General features: G+C 40.9%; 1 protein-coding gene across 1 annotated transcript; it reads left to right on the top strand.

The window, feature by feature from the left end:
• Nucleotides 1–2,539: 2,539 nt before the first annotated feature.
• On the top strand, nt 2,540–12,715 carry LOC310943298 (E3 ubiquitin-protein ligase MARCHF4-like; the record flags this gene model as incomplete). Its single annotated transcript, XM_083908840.1, has 4 exons — nt 2,540–2,974; nt 8,955–9,110; nt 10,557–10,749; nt 12,306–12,715. The coding sequence occupies 4 exons, from the start codon at nt 2,540–2,542 to the stop codon at nt 12,713–12,715; spliced, it is 1,194 nt and encodes a 397-aa protein (XP_083764966.1).
• Between the last annotated feature and the right edge of the window lie 6,356 nt (nt 12,716–19,071).

Below are 19,071 nucleotides of genomic sequence, written 5' to 3'. Positions count from 1 at the left end.
ACGTTCATTGTTTTACACTCAGAAGTGTTCTTGTTGTTATCTTCAATTTCAGCCGATAAAATTATACACAAGTGACCTTTTAAGTTCCAATTCCAATTGGTCTATTTGTTGAATTAGCATTGCCCATGAATTAGTATTGCCAATTAATTAATTAAATTAGTATTAGCCATGACAATACTAATTCATACTATACTAATACAATACTATTAATATTGCCCATGACAATAGTAATTCATAGTATTGCCCATGACAAACAACACCGGTTGTTTTAAATGTGCTCTAGAAATAAAATGTTCTACCTCTACAGGCAGTGGCGTGCACAGGCGTTTGAAGGGGCAGGGGCAAATAAAAAAGGGGCACCTTGAGGGTACCTTATAATAGATTTGGAATGTATTTTGTTTTGACTTTCTGTTTTTAAAAATGAGTAAGTTTTTATTAGTTTTTAGAGTGGGTTTGACAGTTTTTATATGAACCCAAAAGGATTTTGTATGAACTTCATTTACAAAGACAAATACTAAGCAGATTATCGCTACAATTTTATTTAGTTTTGGTTAGTTTTACAAACGCACAATTCAGTTTCAGTTATTTATTTATTTATTTTTTAAATCTAGTTTTGAATGTTAGTTTTCGTTAACTATAATAACCTGGAGGGTACTTCTGTGTGCGTCTGCATCGTTTTTGTCCATGAAGGCACCCCCTCCCCCCACAATTGTAATTTGAATTGGAATGATGTGAGTGAAAGTTGTTGTTGTTGTTGTACATTAACAAACCATCAATGTGTTTAACTCAACATGTGTATGTGATGCTCAAGCATAAACCTTAGACCTTTATCACAGCAGACATTTGTTGACATTGACATACATAGGTTTTACCAGTAACATTAGTTATGGTTCCATCCACTCCAGGCTCGTGTTATTGTAAATGTAAGTGTAGGTCACACTGAATGCTTGACATTTTAACCTGTGAAAGCTGTTTCCTGTATTTTCTGGCTGTGTTCCAATGAAGTGATTGAAGTTGATAACTATACTGTATGGTCATTATAGCATTGCAAAAACAACAAATGACTTTTGCACAGCGCTGTAAACCTTTCACTGAATGATTCATTCTATGGTGACTGTGTTGGCATCTCTTCACTGGCTCCCAATCTATTTTAGAACACAATTCTGCCCCATCTTATCTCGGTGGACTTTTACCTCCACATTCACTGTTACGATCACTGAGGTCTGCAGAAAGATCTCTTCTTGTGGAACATAGGTTGACCTTGTTTTTGTGTGTTATTGTTTTTTAATTCCCTTTTAATTGTAATTTGATCACGCCTTTAGTTTACATTGTTTCATATCCTGTCTGTTTCTATGTATTTATGCAATGTGCAGCACTTTAGTCAGTTGTTGTGTTAAAATGTGCTATATTGAAATAAATCTGGACTGGATTGGGTGTATATGCTGTGTTTTTGACCCTTTCACACCCTGTGTGTGTGTGTGTGTGTGTGTGTGTGTGTGTGTGTGTGTGTGTGTGTGTGTGTGTGTGTGTGTGTGTGTGTGTGTGTGTGTGTGTGTGTGTGTGTGTGTGTGTGGCTCTTGGTGCACAGTTTTAGTAATGAGTTGGCTGCTTGCATCACTGTGCGCTGGTGACGTGTGGCGTCTGGGAGCTGTCCCAGGAATCATGGTGCTGAAGCTGCAGCATCGATTCAGCAGCCAATGATCGCAGGAGAATCCGGGGCTACGGATGCTTTTCACCCGGAGCAGGACGGTCCGACACTCTGCTTGGATTTTAACCGAGGTGTATGCGAACCCATCGGCTTGTTCCTGGCACATGGGGATTCCATAATTCGGGACGTATGGCTTCATATAGATGTACCAGCGACCTGCAGTCTGGCTAGATACCCATAATAAAAAAAAACTGTGGACATAGGAAACGCTGTCGCTGACCAGGTAAGACAGATTTCGCCTCCTAACATGGCACACCATCGATTGACTTCATTTGCTTTGAAATCCTTGCAAAAACACCGAGAGTATAATCTGAGCTGTGCTGCTTTAGACGAGGATTTCGCTCGTGTCAGAAGGCAATTTTGAATTTTAAGATTGGGCGCTGACATTTGGTTTCGTAGTCTGTTTGGATCGGATCTGATTCTGGGTTTGTGCGCTCGTCGTGAACCTGGAGGGAGAAGCTTAGTTTATGTTGTAGAGAGCAGGCAGACTGTGACAGTGGGCCACAGCCTTTTTATGACTTTAGTGCACATTACCACCAGTCTAACATTTGACTTTTTTTTTCTTGTAGCTGCTACATTCACTGAACTTAATGGCTTCAGACACTTGTTTGCATCGATGGGATTTATTTGCCTTTTGGATTTTGGAGGACAATAAAAGTCAGATGCTACAGTTAAACTAAAGGAAAAAGACCCTCCTCCAGCCTCTACACACAATCCCACAGCTTATATGAAGGAGTGCATTCTCATGACGGGGACACATACAGTGCATGCTGTTTTCTTCCAGCAGCACCTTTGCACGGTGCCGTGACTTTTCTGGCCGCAGATAGCTCGATGCAGCGCAGCCGGGGGATGTTGAAGAGCCGCTGCTGCGTCCTGCTCGGTGACCTGAGGCTGCTGCTGCTCGGGCCACCAGCGCCGCCGACATCGCTGCCCCCGCTGACCCCGATGAGCGGCCAAACCGCGGAGAGCCATGAGACAGGCGTCGCCGTTCCCGACAACAACAACACGTTGACGCGGAGCCACCAGCGCGCAGGGGACCGGACTGCCTCACCTGCGCCGGGGGCCACGGGGCCACCGGGTGGAGAGCGAGTCCCGGCGGCGGGCTGGGTGGATGCTGCAGAGCTGTCGGCCGCCCTGCGCGTCTGCAGCAGCTCGTCCGACGACTTCTCCAAAGGCAAACTGGAGGAGAGGTTCTCTCTGACCAGCTACACGGAGAGTGGCTTCAGGACGCCCGTGTGCAGAATCTGCTTCCAGGGACCAGAACATGTAAGTCAATGAGAATAATGCTTTCAATGTAAACATGAGGTATTGGTGTCATGAAGTGCAACATCAATTATTTAGAATTACCTCTCTAATGTGCACATATAGGATTCATCCGCTGTGGCAGAACAACTGTTATTCTGTGCTGATGATTTACTGGCAGTGGCGTGCACTGACATTTCATGGGGCAGGGGCCTAAGTGAAAAAAGGACCCCCCCCCTCATAAATATTGGGTGGAGGGGAAAAAAACTGTGCAGTAGCAAATCTAGGATTTGGTCAATTAAATTCAGTTCAATTCAATTAAAAATAACTTCAGCGGCTCACAGAGCAGTCATTAAATATATTTAATTAAAACAAGTTAAGAAAAACAAACAACAAAACACAATGTCAACAAGCATTGAACAAATTAAAGTGCACACTGGAGGTGTGGGCGAACTTTGTTGTTTTGCAAAATGACTGTGTAAAAAATAAGACTGTGATCCCACAGATGTTACAGCACAGTTCCATCTATCTATCTATCTATCTATCTATCTATCTATCTATCTATCTATCTATCTATCTATCTATCTATCTATCTATCTATCTATCTATCTATCTATCTGTCATGAGATATTTGTTACATGTAAGACAATTTTGTTGTTCGTAAGTATAATAAGTTATGTGCAGGCTTTCATGTTTTGAGATATTCTGGTCAATCCTTTCCTAATCCTTAAGGAGAAATTTCTACACCCTGCACTCGTCCTTAAGGAGAGAGAGCGATATAGTGACAGATGATAGGTGAGAGACTCACTGTTTGCGCATCACTGTGTGATGGACACACAGTGATGCGCAAACAAACCCATTATAGCCAATTGCTATATGAATTGAATCATTACATGCAAGAGAAGTCTGTCTGAAAATAATAACGATGTGCACAGAGCAAAAGACTTCAAGTCGGCCACACTGTGAGCCCTCACATCTTAGGCCACATAGTGATGATAGCGTCACACGACATCAATCAGGAGAGGAAGAATGGGAAGGAAGCCGACTTAAGTGTGTGCAGCAATAAATAATATTAAATGATAACAGCGGAGCAGGGACTTAACAATTTGCAGACATTAGTTAAACTGTTTGACAGAGCCTTTGACACCACAATGACTAATACAGTATGTCACACCTCACCAACTATAATGGAGGTAGAGCGCTTTTAAAATGTGAAGCAAGAGCAGGATAACCGAGGTGCAGTCTTTCTTTGCCCAAGCAGCACATTTTGATGATCGCTTCATGGTCATTGCACAGTGTATGTCCTAAAGTCTGCCTTTTGTTTCATCAACTCATTATCCTCAAAACAATTGTGTGCATCAATCCACCTCTTAGCTCAGCGTTTGTAATTATCACTGACACGGGTCTAGTTATGAAATTTGAAGACGAGGCCTCATCCTTGTTTTTTTTTTTCTCACAGAAAGTCGGTGCACTCTGCAGTGCATACAAAGTACTGATACGAGAATTTGCAGTGTTTCCCATGGTCTCCTCCAGCTCGGCTCATCAATGCATTTTGCAGCTAGTCAATAGCATTTGATTTTGTGTCATCCTATCATTATGCAAGTTCTTATCTATCACCAGCCCTCCTTTTTTCTGCCACTGCTGCTGTTAGTTTGGGTAAAGTCCAGATATGGATCTGCTGAGGTGTAAATGGACACAAGGAGAATGAGGAGGAATGCGCAGACTGTCTTGTGTGTGTCACTGTGCGACACAGGCACATTAGTTATCATCTATTCTCCTCTTCTATTAGCCTCCAGGATGTCACATAGACTAAGGTAGACAGTATGTGATGTGACGGCCCACCTTCAAAACACTTCCACCCCCAAGGCTGAGAAACTCAGGAGTAAATAAGGGAGGGAGGAAGTTTGCAGAAAGATATAAATGATAATCTACTTTAATAAGACTATATGGTATAAGAGACCAAATACATATTTACATTTTTGTGCCATTTTCCCTTTTGACAATACTTACTGTGTATTTATGCTCGCATGCTTTCACATATATAGTTGAATAAATACTTATTTCCGCTTCACTTGTCATGAATCAATGCTAAATCGAGCGGATTGCTTCCAAAGTATCCATTCACCCAAAAAACAACAAGAAAACGCTGTGCAAGTGAACACAAAAATAGTTGTCGTTTTTTGGCAACGTGAAATAATTCGATTGCAGCACTTTGCTGTTGATGTCTATACATTAGCATTAAAGATCTCTCCATGGCCAGTGTGGATAAGATAAGAACTACAGCCATGTGTGTAGGCAGGCATACAGCGAGAGACAATAATCAGAACTGACCCTTTAACACAGGCACACAAAAACTGAGCTATTACAACACATACTTTCATCTTTTCCTTAATTTTCTACTGATGTACTTCAGGTTATTCATTGGGGTTGATTTACCTAAGCTTTACATAAATCATGTTTCAGTCAAATTATCATTTCTAGTCAGTGCGAGGCTTTACAGAGCTCGTTTATTCAAATTTGTGCTTTCAGACTTGTTCTTGACCTCAGCCCTGCTTTATGTATTGTACAATATTTTAAAAGGGATATTTAAAAAAACTACCATGAAAAATCATGCTGAAATATTTGTGACTATTACACTGAAGTGGTCTTTTGGGCCGTCACTGCTCTGTCCATTGAGAATATGGGAATCCTACTTAAAAAAAATAAAAAATAAAAAAATTCTTTCCTAAATCATAGCACAGATAATGCACTTGCATGGTGTGTTTTTCTGCTGCACAATAAGAAGCCTTGAGGGGGTCAAGAGAGCATCTTTTTCTAAATGGCCCCACAGTGGCAGGGGACTCTGCTTTCTGTAGAACATCATATGCAGGACAGCTCCTTTGCCAGTTATTTTGGAATGAGATATAAACAAGTTATGTAACCACATAAAATGTCCTGGCTTGGCTGAAGTCTGTAGACAGGAGCTGTGAAGTCTTACACTTGAATTATAGACCCCAGTTTCATTTTTATTCAGTCACTTTAAAAAGGTCCATTAAGTGTCACCCAAGGCCTAATGGTTCCCGTAAAATTAGCAGTGAGTGGAAAGTCTCCCAGCATATGTTTTATGACTTCTAATTATAGGTAAATAAATTCAAAACGATCCGACTTTCAAATTAATTTTTAGATGATTAGACGTCTTTGAACTTGTTGAATGTAGTAAAAAACGATTATATGAAGCTGTTTTTTCAGATGACGGCAATATTACAGGTTGCTGGAAAAAAATGCTTGTGGCCTCAAATGTTATTGGCTCTTGTAAAAAAAAATAAACCGCTGTCATTTAGCTTGTGTGGTAGCTAGATTATTATACCACAATTTCCCTTCGTCTGGAGTTAATGGAGTTCACTCGCATCGATTCCACGCCCTTAAGAATTGTGTGTGGCCATCTCTAATTTAGCTTCACGCCATTATATACGTTGAAAGTAAATCCAATTTTCCGAGGAGGAAATTGGGTGCACTGAGGTGTTTTTAGGATAATTCAGCACATAGGAATCAATCGACATGACCAAAGTGACCAGATTTATCATCCTCTTCATCCATTTGTTGAGTTATTTGTTTTCATTCTCCAATAAACCTAGCAATTTGATAAACAAAAGGATATTACCACTTTCTATATGTGGGGGTGTAATGCCCGGTTTGTTATCAGTCTCTCCTGCTCCCTCTCTCCCTCGTCTCAGTTGTACTGAAGTGATCTAGGTTTCAGCTTTTGGCTGTGATCGGGCCAGCCACAGTCAGCAGTCTGAGTCCCCCTGGACAAGGCAGAAGTGTTGCCGTTGGTGCCAATACACTCCCACCCTGACCATCTGTAGATGGGCCTTTTCTCCTCTAGCTCCCTGCTTTTGACCGGGCTACTGCTCCGTCTGTCAGAGATGTCAGCAAAATGACACCATGGAGCCTCGCTGCATTTTAGAATTGTTTTGCTAAAAACCCTCTATGCCGTATCCTCACGTTATACAGACACAGTGAGTGCTGAATACTACATTAGCCATAAGGCTATAGGAGGTGGAGGGTTTTCCATTCACAGCCTTTTTATTTTCGGTCAGTGCAGTTATGATCGAAACTTTTGTACAGAAAAGTGTTGATTTCAATGGAACATTCTATAGATCCAAGTTTCTTAAACAGCGGGTCAAGGTCTGCATCATCTATATTCCATATGACAGAACTATTAATGTATTCTAACGATCTTGGAAACCAAAGCGAGAATTTATAGACCCGCCATTTGTTCCACAGGCTGAATGCGGCGGCATCATAATACGTTAAAATCTGGCCGAGTCATTTCTAGTTTTGGACAGTTGCACAGAAAATACACCGGTGCCCTGCAGGCCAGTTGGTGTTCAAATGAGATGTGGTCAGTCAGGCACATTTGGTATCATTGTTATCTTGAAGCAGAGGAATGTGAATGTGCTGCAGCTGTGCAGGGTTTTTTCTTATCATTTTATAGGACGTGGTGGGTATCTTATTATTGTATATCATTTTAATGTAGTACCTGCAGGTGGGACATGCGCTCATCACAAACAACAGCAGTCTGCTTGTCCACAAAGTGAAAGGCCTTTCCTAAAAGCTCAGGGCACAACCATGAATGAAAGTGCAACACTTTTAAATCATGCATCGGGTGCAGTGATATATATGTTCCCACTGATGAACTAGCACTGCCCAAGTGGATTTGGACACTCTATTCCTGTCACTTTTCCAGTTTTTAATTCTGTCCATGGATTCTGTAGCTGCTGAATTTCCCACATGAAGATCAACAAAGGATCTTTGTCTTTATATTTAATTACTTTAAAGAGGTTTTTGTGAAACTCTACTGTAGATGTTGATAAAGTTTAAATCGAAGGCTGTTAAATCCAAGCTTTTTCACCTAGAAACATCAGTAGTATATTTGACCATGTACTGTAGATGCTATTGCTCAAATGCTTCTCAAAAACAGACCTTTAACAGCTTTGAAATGCCGAAGTGAGGGTCTGGTTTTGTAGGTTAAGCAACCCTCTTCAATCCCACTAGTGAAACACAATCAACTGCAGTATTCCTCGCTCTTCATCTTCAACAGGACGCTTGTCAAGCAACGATATCGCCTGTAATAACTGTCCAAAATGTTGGATTTGGTTTAAAAGTGATGGATGAATATGAGTGAAATGCAGGGCGCCCAAACACACAGGATGTGAGATCAGATCAGCTACAGACAGAGACAAAGTGTTTCTTCAACATTTAAATGAGCTCTGTTCAGTGTAAGCGCTGCAGCAACAATAACAGTGTTCATCATTGACAGCATTGTTGTGGTTTCACTCGGTGACAGAAGCGTTGGTGACTAATCCTATACACGTTTCAATGATGCAAGTAATCCAGCATTTTTGGGGGAGGGAGTTTCTGCAAGGCTAAGGTTTTATTTCACACCTGAACTGATGTTCTGCCAATACATGGCTGTGTGTTTTGTACTCGAGATGCATGCTTGCCAGGACTCAAAGAAAAATCAGCGATCCAGCACAAAAAAAAACTGCAACAAAATTACAAGTGTGTGTGTATATAGTGTGTCCTGCAGTATATTGTATGTGGAAGAAATAACTGCTTTGGGGGAAATAGAACCAGAAAACCCAAGGATCATCAATCACTGGTTGGCGACAGCACATATGTCTTCTTATTATCCGGCTCTTAGTCTTGTGCAGTTACAATGCGATGCTTTATCTTCAAACAGTCCACAGTTTGATATTTTTTTGTTTGGAGGGAAGTTTGTGTGCTGTTGCTCAAAAGAGCAGGACGGGTATTTATGCTGCTGCTTCTTCTTCCTTTCTTTTTACTTCAAAGTTTGGCACAGGTTGTGAGGTGCATTCATTCACAACTGACAGCACAGATTTTCAGAGTGAGATATCTACCAGACTGTCAAAAAAAAAAAATATCTGAAAAGCTACAAAAAAGTTCCAAACACTTACTGCATTGCTTGTCGTGACTGTGTGACTTTTCGTCTCTCCTGCAGGGGGAGCTCCTGAGCCCATGTCGGTGCAGCGGGTCAGTGCGCTGCACGCACCAGCCCTGCCTCATCAAGTGGATAAGTGAGAGGGGGTCGTGGGCCTGTGAGCTCTGCTACTACAAATATCAGGTCATTGCCATCAGCACGAAGAACCCTCTACAGGTGAGCCGAAAGAATACAAAAAAAAAACACAGTTGAATAAGAAACAAAGGATTATGAAGAAATTGCAGCATACACTGGCAAGTCAATTCTCAGATTAGTCACTGAGTGCTATTATGTGTGCATGCATAAAAAAGAAAGTGGACCCAGTATGCAGAAGCAGTTGAACATAGTCGTGTTCATTAACACACATGCGTTTTTTGCTGAGCTGAACCAGAGAGATCATAGTGATGCAAGCAGCGAGACTGTCGTTATCGGAATGGAATTTGAACCAAGGTCAAACCAGAAACCAGACCAGAAGAGTGTGTGGACCTCCTGGAGTAAAGAGAAACTAGGAGTAGTCTTCTGCAAAAGACACAGAGAATTAAGGATTGGCAAACTGCAGAGTCCTTATAATTCATTCATTCATTCATTCATTCATCTCACTCACTCACTCACTCTCACTCATCTTCTACCACTTTATCCTCCACATGAGAGTCGTGGAGAGCGCTGGTGCCAATCCCAGTTGACAGAAGCCGAAAGGCGGGGTACACCCTGGACATGTCGCCAGTCCATCACAGGGACACATAGAGACAAACAACCGTCCACTCTCACACCTATGGTCAATTTAAAGTGTCCAATATGAGTCCTTATAATCCATCCATCCATCTTCTACCACTTTATTCACCACATGTGGGTCATGGAGAGCGCTGTTGCCAATCCCAGCTGACATAGGGCGAAAGGCCCTGGACAGATCACCAGTCCATCACAGGGCCACATATAGAGACGAACAACCATCCACTCTCACACCTACGGTCAATTTATAATGTCCAATTTACCTAATCTCCATATTGCATGTTTTTGGACTGGGAAAGGAAGCCAGAGAACCGTGAGAACACCCACACACACACAGGGAGATCATACAAACTCCATGCAGAAAGGGCCCTTGTTCTGACCAGTGTTTGGAACAATGTTTTGATGTCTCATCAGGAAAATTGTCACGCATTTCAATCCATTTTTAGTTTACAGAAACACTGGTGTTAGAATTAATTTTTTTTTCAGAAAACATATTTGTCTTCATTGCTGCTCTTCACACAGGTCTTTTCTGTCATCCGATCTCTCCACCAGAAATATTATAGATAAATAAAATAGCAATAACACAACCTTTCTTTGTTTCAGAATATTTTGAGCGGAAGTCATTTTACCATAGATTTGTGCTTGAGAATTTAGATTTTGTGTTTAATATACTGCTTCTAATGTAAGCGCTATCAATCCCTGTCCCTGAAGGCTGTTTCTTTTGTTTCAGTTGAATTGTTTGGAAATGGCCTGATTAAATTACGATGAAGTCTTAATCTTCTTAGTTATTCATCTTCGTCTTTATGCGTGTTCTCCTCGCTCCCGTTTCAGTGTTATTAAAAAAAGAAGAAAGAAAACAGCCAGAGTTTGACTGTTGTCTTTGTCCTGTTGCAGTGGCAGGCCATCTCCCTGACAGTGATAGAGAAAGTGCAGATAGCAGCAGCCATCTTGGGCTCACTGTTCCTGATGGCCAGCATCTCCTGGCTGGTGTGGTCGTCCTTTAGCCCGTCGGCTCGCTGGCAGCGACAAGACCTGCTTTTCCAGATCTGCTACGGCATGTATGGCTTCATGGATGTCGTGTGCATCGGTGAGCTGGTTTTTCTTTTAAAAGTCTGCACTTGTTGGAATGAGTTTTCACATTTTTTATGTTCACATTATACCGTAAGTATTATTATGTTTTCATGCAGCAAAGTAAACATAATGTCAAAGCTGTTCAGCAGAGTCAATAATTATATCCTCCAGCTGTGTGCAAAGTGTTGACAGTTTACACTCGATATTTAACACAACGCCATTAAATCAATACTGGGTGTGTGGAAACTTATATTTCAGTTCATTATTATTTGAGTGCAGGATTGTTTGAGCTTCCTTTTTTTTAATATATGCTGCACACACCTATGTGTGTGTGTGTGTGTGTGTGTGTGTGTTTTGCAGCAACAGCAAGTGTTTTATTTGCATTCATTAAAATGCATTTCACTTTTTAATAAAAGCTGCGGCGTCACTGTCGTGCAAACACTGACGACCATTGTGTACTGATATACAACCCAAAGGGGCTTTAAAAAAAACATTTTAATCATCTTCTCATCTTCTAAACCTTTTGTGTGGGAGTCCAAATTGAAACTTGAAGCAAGCGGTTGAAGCCAGATGTCGGCCTCTGGAGCCCGAGGGGCCCTCGAGTTTTGGATGACTGTGTGATGGCATTTCGCATTACAAAAAAAATAAATAAATAAATAAAACATAACTGCCTCTGCGTCAGGATGAGACCAGGAGATTGATTGTCCCCGGTTTGGTGGCGATGATCGACTGTGGTGTCATAAACTCACTGCATTTTACAGATCTTAGCTTTGTCACCAGTGCAGAGACCTCACTTTGAATGAAGTTAATAGATAGACAGGAATCTATTAAAAAACTCTGAAGTCCATATGGTCAGTAATGTTGCAACAGCATATAATCCTTATTTAATTCATATAGAGAAAACTATTATGATGCTTTGTTATTTGTAATCTGTGAGACAATATAGCCTCTACACACAGTGACAACACTTATTTTAAGCATTTATTGTATTTCTATCGCCATTAAATAAATTATTCATGAAACAGTGTTTTATAACTTTCCCTAAGACGTATTTTACACATTGCAACTGTTCTACTCTATGCTCTTGTTATTATCTGATTGTATAGAACAATAGAACACTATTAAATGTTTACATACAGCTTAAAAAATACAGTGCAACAGTGTGTACATAATAAATAGATCCAAACCTATATATATATATTCCCCTCTATGTGCATAAACACTGTAAAACATTTGGTTTTAAGAAGCCAATGTCACAGATTGATTTCAATTTTTCATGTACACAGTTCAATGAGCACAAATCAATAAGTAATTTGAAACCCTGATAAGATGTTATCGAATGACCCCAGAGAACAGATGCATCACTTTAGCTCAATCTGAAAATGGTGAGTATCTTTGTGTCATAAGTTGCGTCGCGTGTGTAGTGTTTTGTTTTTATTTCAAAAGAAATATCTTATCTTGGGGTTATTATGATGCAATGCTGTTAAAGATTTCTTTACTCTCTCTCTTTGTTTCTTCCTCTGCTAGTAACATTATACAGGCTTGATCTCTTTGTTGCTCTGATCTCAACAGCTCTAATTGTCCACGAGGGACCTTCTGTGTTTCGCATCTTCCACCGGTGGCAGGCGGTGAACCAGCAGTGGAAGGTCTTGAATTATAATAAGTCAATGGACAGCGACGACCTGAAGAACACCGCTGTGGACAGGACTGTGTCCCAGCCCACCCAGGGCTATCAGACTGGGGTAGGAGTGTCCACCTCCACCTCCTCCCTGATGGTGGTAGCCTCCACAGCCGCCGGCTCCACTTCCACAGACGTGGTGACAACCGCGGGAGGACTGGAGCCCAACAGTGGCGGCGCAGTGGCAGACCAACACTGTTCCTACAACATCCTCCACCTCCTCAGCCACCTGAGGCAGCCGGAGCCACGCAGCCAACCCAGCAACAGTTCACGAGAGCTGGTCATGCGAGTCACTACGGTCTAAAAGAGGAAAAAATAAGGCCTTATGTCACACGGACGTGAACGATTTACAAACCAGCTGACAGTTAACCTAACTGCACTGGATTAATACAATGTTCTTGTTTGTTTCAAAAAAATGCATCTCTGCTGTCCTTACGTGGATTGAATAAAAGTCAAAAAATGGTTTGATTTTCAGAATTGCTTGGAAAGTTGTGTTATTTTGCGTAGAATTTAAAGTACGAGTGGGAAGGGAAGAGCGTGGTGAAAGCGATTATCTGTTCAAAGGTCATTTTAATAACGACTAAAAGCTTCTAACGGCATCGTTAGTGACAGAACCTTTAACCATGCTCCATCCTGCTTCATACATTTTTAAAATTTGGCTGTGGTATGCATGTGTGTGTGTGTGTGTGTGTGTGTGTGTGTGTGTGTGTGTGTGTGTGTGTGTGTGTGTGTGTGTGTGTGTGTGTGTGTGTGTGTGTGTGTGTCAGGAAAAACAAACATGAATGTTGGAATTTATGAAGAGAAAAACTTTTCTCCAGAAAAGGACAACGATTTTGTCTGTGTGATTATTTACTGTCTCGCACAAAGCTGCTGCAGGTATCACATCAAATATATCGGCTTCTATAAAATCAGAAAACAGTAGCGGGTTTTGTTGATTGCAGTCTTGCACTTTTTTTCTTTTCTTTTCCTAAGTAGGCTTTTTGTCTGCTGTCTTTGACAAGCACTCAGCAGCCACACACGTTCGTTGATTGCAAAATCTTTGAGCAATTTGTTCTTTTTGGAACACCTTGTCTCTAAAACAATACTTCTTCCCCCCCCCCCCAGTGTTTCTAACAATGCACCTGAGCATTTGAGAGGAGGAAAAAAACGATAATAAGGACCTTCATCAGCCAGTCCGCTTAATTGCTCCAGCTACTTTATCCACACATGAAAACATTTCTGTGCTCCAAAGCACCGCAGTGTCACTTGCACTCCATTATGCACATATTCATGTTCACATTTGGCTCACAGAACCAGAGATATTTTTTTTTTCCCCCCCATCCCTTGGCTCTCAGACTCAGATATGCTCTTTGATATTTAACTCCATGTCCATGAAAGATCAGCTTTATCCCAGGGGGACACCACGTCTCTAAAACACGTTGTGGGAGGGAAGAAACACTGGTAAAAGCACGCTCGTAGCCGGGTGGGGATAGAAGAGGGTGTCCTTTTATTCATAATTTCAAGAGGCTGACACTGTGGAGGTGAAACCGCACACTTTCCCACAGTTTCTCCTTCAGTCTCCTCAAAAATGATGATAATAGTATTTTACTGCTATTATCGTGCTATGAATATTATTACAAGGCAACGCAGAAGAAGAAGAAGAAGCTCTGCCTCGGATGCCTTTGAGCGTTTTCCAACATGCTTTGCATCAAAACACATCATTAGCGTCAGTGTATATAAGGGATAGAAAAGATCCGCATTAATTCATGTGATGCTTGTGTGTAATGTTGACATTTTTCATTCCTGTAGGTTTTTCCATTGCAGCTTCTTCACATCTAGAATATCTGATATACATTGCAGCACTGGTAATAACTTCGATGCAGCATTGAGGGAAGTCAAGAAGTCAAAATCCAGCTGTCGGAAAGCATTAATACAAAGTATTATTAGTATTAAAATAGCTTGTTTTGCAACCCCGCTTAGACCTCATCATAATCCAATGCCAGGAGTACAGTATCTGCAGAGAATCAGGTGGTGCCATGATATTTTTCTGCTGAATTATTTAAGACATGAAGTGCTGATATCAATGGGTGGGAGCTGCACGTATAGAGAGAGCCCACTCGCAAAGAACTGCAAGGTTGCAGAGAGTTCATCATCAAGCTGCTCGCCTCGGTTTTCTTCACACCTTGTCTCTTTAAATATAAAAGCACATACAACACACCGAACTGTGATGAAACTCGAGTCGACAGAAAAACAACCAGACGGATAAAAATGTATCACCTGAATCTCCTCGGTGCGGTTTAACGTGAGTCACATGCAGTTTAAAATACTTGGATCGTTTCTATTTCATGCAGAGTTTCCAGAGTACATGCAGTTAAATTATACAATTAAGTCATGTTTCAGTGGGGTTGTCGTTCTGTCCGCTCTGTTTATCTAAATAAATTGTATACACAACTTTCATCTGCAGAGAACTGACCCAAAAAGTATTTCTACAGGATGCCAAAGCTTTGAAAGTGAAAGACTTGCATATGTTGGTAATTTGCAGGTCATCTGATGTCAGTCTGCCATAAAGAATTTAAAATTGGTATTATAAAGTCCACGTAGGCAGTGGTGGTTGACGCAGCTACAGCAGACAGTTTCTTTTTTTGTTTGTTTGTTTGTTTGTTTGTTTGTGTGCCCACTTGTTCCTGTTCAGGGTCAGAGGCTACTGAATTCTGATGCTGCATTCACAGAGTAAACCAACACAGAAAAAAACCAGACAGTGTGGGCAATGTAGACGTTTCACTAACCCTTACTTTAACCATTTCCTCAGAAATTAGGTTTCTGCCTTATTGGGACCAGAAATTGGTCTCCATGAGGTCAAACAAGGTCATGACAAGGCCAACATTAATGCATAAAAGTGCATATATGAGAGTATATTCAATGGTCAAGTCAAATCAAAAATCAATCATAAATGAATCTGAAAGACAGATACATTCTTGTAGCTTGTGTTCTCCCCCTGGTGGCTTATTCCTGTACTGCTCTTGTGGACTTTCCCACACAATGGTTTAAAATACAGTAAGTTTATCAACTATCTTTACACAACAGCATTTTATAAGAGTGAACAGCAATGTAAATCTGTGTCTACACCTGGTGTGAGGTGCACTGGCTTACCTGATTGAACACAGGCAGAACGTAGCAGGAAATAAGTCCAACAGATCCAAATAACGGCAGGCAAGAATCCAGAGGTCAAGATACAAACAGGTCAGATCCCAGTGGACTGCAAAACTAGAATTGCGGGAGAGCTTGGCATAGACACAAGACAATCCGGCAGAGGTAAAGTGGTCGTGAGCTGGTATAAACACAGGGAAACTAATGGGCTCCAGGTGAGGAGAAGGTGGTGTGGAGCAACAGGTGAGAGGAATGAGCTGATAACAGTGGAGGACGGGATCTGAAAGGACAGAGAGAGAGAGTTAGTGATGAGGCATTAAAAATGATCAGAAAAAACTGAAGTATTGTGAGCTGTTGCACTTGGAAAGTTTACGTAGTACTTTAAACACAGTTATTTACATTTGCCATTCACACACACACACATACGTCATAGTAGTGGATCGATTCTCTTCAACAGGCTATTCTAACATTATAACACTGAAAAAATTACATCTTTCAGTTCAACATTTTCCTAACATTGATGCATTTTTACATAGAGCAGGGGTCTCAAATGACCTGGGGCCCAATGCGCATCTATTGTGGTCAAGAGGGGGCCGTCCTAGAGAACAAAAAGTGGGGGGGGGGAAACAACTGTTCACAATATTACATCATGATATCACACGTATACTTAATAATACAATTTATGATGCAAAATCATAAATTGGGCCCTAACAAGTGTATTTATATATGTAATTGTAAGTTGTATATGATACATTTAATAATGGGATAATTATGACCAAATGTTTTATTATTACTGTTATAAAAACATTTCTAGCAAACATATATTATATTCTATCACCTCACTGGCAGCTGTGCCTCAGCTACACACTCTGTTAAAAGACGGTGAGGTCGTGGGCCATGTTTTCATTATAACATGATATTAAGTGGGGGGCCGCATGTAATCGATTGGGGGGGCCGCATGTGGCCCCAGGACCGCCAGTTTGAGACCCCTGACTTACTGTATGGGTCTTTTTTTTTTGCAGTTGATTTTGTTATTAATCTGTCCTGCCTGGTTAAATAAAGGTTATATATAACATTATAAATAAATAAAATGTTTTGGTTTTATACTAGTGATGAACTCTCACATCAGCATTTATTTCCTAACATGTTGTAACAATGTCATAAATGTAAAAACAGCACAGTTCCTCCATGCAGATGGATGCAGCTAACATTTTAAAAGAGTGTTGCTCAGGGAAAAGACTCAGATTGCCAGACTCTCTCTCTCTCTCTCTCTCTCACTCTCTCTTAATCGCCCACTTGCCCACTCAGCATTTCCTCAGAAATCCACACACACACACATTAGCAGGTAAGTGGATGAATCCCTGCATTTTTCTGGGACGTTCCTGCTGACAGTCACACAGTGCCGTGGCCTGATTAAAAGGCAGCTCTCAATCTAAATATACTCTCTCGCTCTAAATGTCTCTAAAGCTCTCCCTTGTTGAACTTTTGTTTGCAGTGGCACTGATTTCACACAGTATGTTGGGTAAAATCTTATAAACTCAGTTTACCGTTATATTCTTCACAGATTTGAGGGGGATTTTCTGCAATAATACTTCTTTAGGCACTTTGCCCCGAGCAGAGCATACAGACACCATCAAAGACACTCTTCCATCTCACTGGATTCTGGGCTCACCTCTCTCCTCCTCTCTCCTCCTCTCTCCACCTGGTTCACTCTACCTTCAGCTCCACAACAGTGTCTTATTGCCAGCTGTTCCTGGACCGTTCCTCTCTTCCAATTCCCTTGAGGGCTGCAGGTCAGAGTCTGGCAGGTGATGCTGGATGCTGGTGTTTTCCTGAGGGTTTTTTTTTTTTTCTCCAATCCTGCCCACCTTCCTTTTCAGGGTCTACTTGGCAGCTGGCTCCTGTGCCACGGCTCATCATTACTGATTTCCGTCAGTCCACCTGGTGTTAAATACATGTCTCAGACAGGTGTTAATCTTCCGCTGCAATATCTTTTCCTTCAGATTTCTGGACTGTGAAGTATGCAAATGACTGGATTAAGCAGTTTATTAAGAGTCACCATCTGGAAGTATGGCTAGCTGCTAAAACAGAGTTGGTTATTATGCATATTACAGGCTCTGTTCGGTTCGGTGAAATCTTTGTGGAGACATGGTCGCGCTTCATGTTTAAATCATGAGTATGGTTTTGATAAGTGAGCGGTGAATCAATGAACGCATCAAGGTACTCATAAGTGTCTGTGCTACGGTTCATTTTGGGGGTCGGACAAGGACAAAGACGAGTTAGGTGATGAGATTTCATCAAGTCGCGCAAGGATCAAAGATCAGAGGAAAGTTGCAGTGTTTTGAATCCAAACTTAAAACATATGTATTCAGAATGGCTTTTAATACCCAGTTTTATTCTTATTCACCTTTTTCTTTTGTGTTTTTATGCCTTGGTTTATATACGCTTTGATGCATTTGTTTTTATACCGTGTTTTTAATGCCTAATGCCGAAGGCTTTTATTTTGTAAGGCACCTTGGTCACCTGTGGGCTGTTGTAAAGGGCTATAGGAATAAAGTACATTACATAAAAGCATATGTAAGACAATTAGAGTGTTTATACACATCGATAATATAATTTAGAAAAAGCACACAAAATGCTGCATTCTGGTACTTTCATAGTATAAGAAATGAGTTTTACCACATGGGACCTGTTTTTTTTTTTTATTACTTGCATTTGTGTGCACTTTCCTCATTAGCACAAACAATATCGTGTGACTAAAACGAATGGATAATTACAGTAAAAAAGAAGTTGGATTGCAACACTAACTTCGTCCCTTTTTTTATGGTGGAAGTCCAACTAACAGTGCATTGTGAAAAGTGTCCCTCACAATGTTTTCATCAAAGCATGCTCAAAAACACTGGAGTTAAATGAAGCATAAAGTTCCCGTCATCATCATGAGGACGAGGAAGAGAGGGAGGAGGAGGAGTAACCTCACTACATCTACTACAGAGAGGACACGTCTCTGCCCTTGACTCATTAAAAAAAATGAATAAAAATCATAGAGGCATGAAAAGACAAGACAGATCATCTGTAATAATCTTCAACGTCTGAGAGGAAAAATGTCCTTCAAAGGACAATGAAAAATTGATTGGCTATGAAAACTAAGTGTGTGCTGCAGCATCTACACTGTGGTGCCATTGAATGCAGAGAGCCTCTATATTTCCTTTTTTTTCCCTGCAGGAGAGACGAGGAAAAAAAAAAGATTATATTAAATATGGCTCAACACAAATGATCATTGCACCTGAAACAGACAGACTGGTATTAAATGAGCGCCTGAACAGATTAGAAAGGCCCGCTCTTAGTTGACGAGGGTTCAGTGAAGGCTTTAAATGATGTGATGATGTCAGAGGTTTCATCAGAGGTTTCATCACATGAACACTAAAATTAATACAAGCTAAACTAAAAATAAGCATTTCCAAAAAAAAAGCAAAAAATGTACTTGTTTTAAAAACTAAATAAAAACTAAAACCAATGAAAAATCGCAAACTACAC

The sequence above is a fragment of the Microchirus variegatus genome, assembly GCF_963457635.1.
Source record: "Microchirus variegatus genome assembly, chromosome: 22".
NCBI lineage: Eukaryota > Metazoa > Chordata > Actinopteri > Pleuronectiformes > Soleidae > Microchirus > Microchirus variegatus.
Note: the sequence above shows the minus strand (reverse complement) of the source record. Positions and strands in the feature narration are given on the sequence as shown.